At 40.7% G+C, this 5,376-nt stretch overlaps 1 protein-coding gene across 1 annotated transcript in view; it reads left to right on the top strand.

Moving 5' to 3' along the window:
* Window positions 1-209: 209 nt before the first annotated feature.
* LOC104407394 (pancreatic lipase-related protein 2-like) overlaps window positions 210-5,376 on the top strand; it is a gene marked incomplete at its 5' end in the record, with an annotated part of 12,201 nt that continues 7,034 nt past the window's right edge. Inside the window, 4 exons of the mRNA XM_010016674.1 lie at window positions 210-258; window positions 1,047-1,201; window positions 2,738-2,863; window positions 4,643-4,777. Of these exons, the coding sequence (XP_010014976.1) occupies window positions 210-258; window positions 1,047-1,201; window positions 2,738-2,863; window positions 4,643-4,777 (465 nt within the window). The remainder of the gene's footprint in view (window positions 259-1,046; window positions 1,202-2,737; window positions 2,864-4,642; window positions 4,778-5,376) is intronic.

The raw sequence follows: 5,376 nt of genomic DNA, 5'->3' as shown, positions 1-5,376 counted from the left end.
GCTTTTGGTTGATTTGTGTCCACCAGGACCCTCAGGTCTCTTCCTGCAAAGCTTCCTTCCAGCTGAAGGGTCCCCAGTGTGTGCCAACCAGTGTATGAGGTTAGCCCTCTTCAGGTGCTGGTCTTTACACTTCTTTTTGTAATAAACTCATTTAAAAAGGACAAATCACTCTAAATAAAACGTTTAACCTTATATTCAATTTGCTTTAGGTGGCTGGAATGTGGATTATTGCATTTTATCTCCTTGGCACTGTAGCAGGTGAGACACTATATCTATGAAAACTATCACTAGAAGGTAAATTCAGATGAGATAATATATATAGGGAATAATGACTGGTATATAACACTGGAGCTGTAGTATGATTTGTGGGTCTTTATATGGCAATGTCTATTACTGTGCATAGAACTAATGCTAAAAGGCTCTGCTTTGTTTAAATTTTATTGTTGAGAGATAACACTGTGCTGAATATTCCCAGAGAAGTTCAGAATCACATGTCCTACCTCTGTTAAAGCAGTGCACGAGCTGTCTTTAGATGACTGCTGTATACAAAGAACCTCTCAGCAACAGAGTGTTTAGCACAACAGAGTGCTAAAACATAAAAGTTGATCATAAGTGAACAAGAGACACATTTGATCTAGGAAAAACTACTATATTGAAAGAAATAGTCATTTTTTAACAGTACAAGGTTGCTGCATTAATATCCTTCATTCTTATGAGCAGAGACACAGGCTTTGGAGTAGGAAGCATGCTGGAGCAATGCTAACAAGCACTTCTTACAAGACTTTTAAAAAAGAAATTAAATTAATCCTTTACAAGCCTAGAAAATGTTATCAAAACAGCATGTGGGTTATCTTCAAATTATTTAGATGCATGTGTGTTACCTGCTTCAGGCAATATCCATAAAGGAAACAAGAATAAATCTCAGTTTCAAAATTTATCATAAAATGAAATCCTTATTTTTCTGCTCTTCAGACTTTCGTAGCCTCAAATAGATCATAGAGCACAAGAAAGTCCGACACGTAAACCAGTTGTTTCTTCTACTCTAGGTAAAGAGGTTTGCTACCCCAGGCTTGGCTGTTTCACAGATGACCCCCCTTGGTCTGGGATACCAGGGAGACTTCTGACAGGTTTGCCTGACAATCCAGAAGATATGAACATCACCTTCTCTCTCTACACCAGAGAAACAGGAAATAACTCACAGGTGACATCTATTTTTAACATTAAGAACTGACTAAACCTACAATGTTTGTTTACTATTTAAAAAATCCATGTCAGTCATCACAGGCAAACCAGGAGGAATAAGAAGGTAGTTTGAAGATACAGTACTAAATGTACTTTGGGGTGAAGCACAAGAATAATGTTGTGAATGAACTGTAGGCCACACCAGCTTTCCTGGCATTTTCCTGCACAAGGATATGGGTTATGGCAGACTGCCTTTTGCGTGGATTTAGGTCTCTGGGTAAAGCTAAAGACTTATTCAAATAGAGAGCCTTCTGCGTGTTCAGGTAGGAGAGCAAATAGTGCTATCTTACAGGGAAGCTGAGCTAGCACTTTATTGTTTAAAAACAAAACTCTTAAGATTGATTTTATGCAGTTTCCAAATCCATGTTCCACCTTGAAATGAGTGATTTTACTTTCTTACCTGTCTCTCTGCACTCTGAAAATAAGACAGAACTACTCAGGCTGTTTATGCCCTGAAATACTGAGCAGAACAATGTGGAGGAACCTGTAAGATCAGCAGCTGGGACCACTTCAGCAAATGCTTATGAAGCTACTAAACCTCTTTCAGGCTCCCAAGCCTGGTGTCCCCTGAGCTGTACAGGGATGTTTAGGATTCCTCTGGCATGAACTATGATGCCATCACTGCCATTGCAGGCATCATTGCTTACAGCAATCCTGGTTGCCACAATGAGAGTCCAACTCAGGCTTTCTGAATGTGAGAAGTTATAGCTGTAATAAACTTTCATAACCTGCAGGGCAGGGGCATGTCAGCACACAAGATACATTCAGCAGCAGATCACTCAGCACTTCTGCTGGTATAATAAGTCAACTTGCACTACTTCTCAGCCTGTAAACTTAAATGCATCTATGATCTAGGCGACAGCCCTTCTACACCCAAACTCCCTAAGCTCACACCACAGACCCGGTATTTGAAAACAATAGACTGATGTTATTCTCAGAGAAAAAGGAATATTTATAATTAAGAAGCTTGTAGCAATGTGTGAAGATCCACTTCACCCTCATTGCTGACAGTTCTTCCCTTTCTGAAGTAGAATGACAAAACCAGGCATAGAAACATCACCTATCCAGAAAAACAAAAGCTGTTGTTTAGATGCAGAGCAGCATACTGAAGCCAAAGCTCAGGTCAGCAAAAGGGCAAGCTGAATCAGGTGGGTTTTCCCTGAGGGAACTCTTCCGAGTAGAGCCAACAGGCAGCATGTGACATTGTGGCCCCTTTAGGTTACTTCACATTCCACGTAAGGGGTTCTTCCTGCATTAAACAGAATAGACAGGAGCAGCAGAAACCACATGGGCACAACTTCTTCAGAAACCATACTGGAACTGAGAAAGGAGAGGTACAGGGGTTCCCAAGTTGCAAAGATCAGACTTTGTCCATTCAAAGTAGTCTCTTGAGTCCTATGGAGGGGATGACCCAACTGACTATTTTAAACTGTTTGAAAGTATGAATAGATTAAACTTTTTTCTTTTTTTTTTTTTTTTTTCCCTCCAAAACCAGACGATCTCAGCAATAAACTCCTCAACGATCCAAAACTCACATTTCTCCTCACATGGAAACACCACCTTTATCATTCACGGATTTGGCAGCACTGGAAGAAAAGGCTGGGTGGTAGAAATGTGCTTGGTATGAGAGTATCTTCTGATTTCCATCATCAATTGTAACTACAGTCTGTCAGGATCCTTTAGGCACTAATGTTCACTTTCCAGCTTGCAGTTTGTTAGGTAATAGCAGTTACCAACCAAGAAGTTGGATGCTGGGGAGGGACTCTTCATTAGGGACTCTAGTGGTAGGACAAGGGGTAATGGCTTTAAACTTAAACAGGGGAACTTTAGGTTAGATATCAGGAAGAAGTTCTTCACAGTGAGGGTGGTGAGGCACTGGAATAGGTTGCCCAAGGAAGTTGTGAATGCTCCAACCCTGGAGGTGTTCAAGGCCAGGCTGGACAGAGCCTTGGGCAACATAGTTTAGTGTGTGGTGTCCCTGCTCATGGCAGGGGGGTTGGAACTAGATGATCTTAAGGTCCTTTCCAACCCAAACCATTCTATGATTCTAAGTAAATTTCACAAATGCTCCCACTCTGGCAGATGCAGTATAGTGGAGGCTTCTTGGGCATCTCTGACATTAGATTTCTCTAGAGAGATTTTCCACCCCCAAACTCTACAGACTGCATCAAAGCAATAAGCTGAACACAGATGTCACCAGCCTGTGCACTGGTGTCCAAATATCAGATTAGACACACTGATTTACTGCATCTCCCATTAGGAGAAATTGGACCATCCTTCAGTCAAAAGGCCTTCCTAATCGTAAAGCTCAAGTTTCAGTCTGGTTCACCACTGTTCAGTTCTTAAAAAACCTAAACCCAACAAACAATAACAAAACCCTTTTTGCTTGATTATAGAGTGCAATGAAAAAAGAGATTTCAAATATGAAATGGGGAAGCTACCACAAAACCAGCAGAGTATGCTGTGTCAGTGGCAGCCTTGGCTCTGATAGATAAGCAAAATCTACTCTAGTCTGTGCTTCTTCCATGCTGGCAGGAAGAAATGAGATGCTAGAAAAAGGCTTCTGTTGAATACTAGCCACAGACCTGCAGCATTACTTTCTTTCATAGATCTATGAATACTTTTAATCTACAGTATTAAGTTTCTAATTTTTTCAGTTGAAGAGAGACAGCAATTCTATCTGCCTCTGCACAGCACATACAGTGCCTAGAGGAGAGGAGGGGGTCCAAGAATCTCTTCAACCTTCTGTTTTCCTTGTCATTCACCTTCAGCTGTACATCATGGATTATTTTTGTTTCCACTCCTTGTCCTTTCTCAAACCTTAAGTGAGCTTTAGTTATGGAAAGCTACAGGTGTAGACTTTAATACATGATTCTTCTACTAGAAGAATCACTGATCTCTTCAAGACTGATTTGTACTGAAATGACCAACACATTATCTTTCCTTGCTGAAACAGAAACTTTCTACTCTACTCCAAACCTTTCCAGTCTGACATGAGTTTGACTTTCTCAGTTTTAAAGGCACTTGGTAAATAAGTCTACTTCCTATGCTATTCAGTTAAACTAACAATATCTCTCGAAGAAATTCACATACTGTGCATAGAAACTACTGTGCTGTTGTGTGCCTTTTCCAAATTACTTCAAATAGGTATACAAATGGCTTATAAAGTAAAATATTTTTATTATGGTCATTCATAATTGATACTTTTTGGATGAATGACTTCTTATATTCCATTTTGCAAGAAGATGCACATTTCAGCATGGTACAGGCAACAGTGAAGAGTCCTGATTGGTAAAGAGTGAGAAATTGCATTATTACATTTTAATGCTAATTCCAATTTAAGTTGCATCTCTGTTATTTTGTCTCCTTAAATACTTTGCTTTATGTATTTCCACATCAGCTGTTACTGGAAGTGGAAAATATTAACTGCATCGCTGTCGATTGGCAAGAAGGTGCAAAAGGCACCTACATCAGTGCAGTGAACAATCTCCGCGTGATTGGGGCTGAGGTTGCCTATTTCATCAAAACTTTACAGGTAAAAGGCACAACTTTACCACCTACAACTCTTTAAGTGGGTATAGTGGGGTTGTGACGCTGCTGCTTTGATTTTGAACCTTGCCCAGTATGGTCAGCCAGTGCTTCAGGAAGAGCTGTACAACGCATGCAGTTGGGATCCAGCTAATTATGCTAATCATCAACTCGGCAAGGACTTGGTGATCTTAAAGGTCATTTCCAACCTAAATGATTCTACGATTCTATGACTTCTCACAGCCGCAAAAGACGCACACTCAGCTGATGCGGTTGAAAAGAGGTGCCAATTAATTAGTGGCCAGTAGGTGGCAACATTTCCATATGATGATAGAGGCAAGAAGGCATTCGTTGGAAAGGAGGCAGTATGAGTTCAGTGCTAAGCAGAGTTTTGCCAGCATTAGATGCGTGCGCTAGAAGTAAATTAGTACCCCAGCTTAGCATCACAGAAACGAGCAGGAGCTGGCTCACTTGGTAATGCTGTATTTGCTGTCGACAGGCACAATAAACTGTCCAGTTGCCTTCTACTTGTGAACTTCATGTTCCTAAAAGCAAGTGTTCACATTTACCCGTAGAGCACAGAACTGCTCGGATGTGAAGTTTAAG

Source organism: Nestor notabilis, unplaced genomic scaffold (assembly GCF_000696875.1).
Source record: "Nestor notabilis isolate BGI_N333 unplaced genomic scaffold, ASM69687v1 scaffold116, whole genome shotgun sequence".
Taxonomy (NCBI): Eukaryota; Metazoa; Chordata; class Aves; order Psittaciformes; family Psittacidae; genus Nestor; species Nestor notabilis.
Note: the sequence above shows the minus strand (reverse complement) of the source record. Positions and strands in the feature narration are given on the sequence as shown.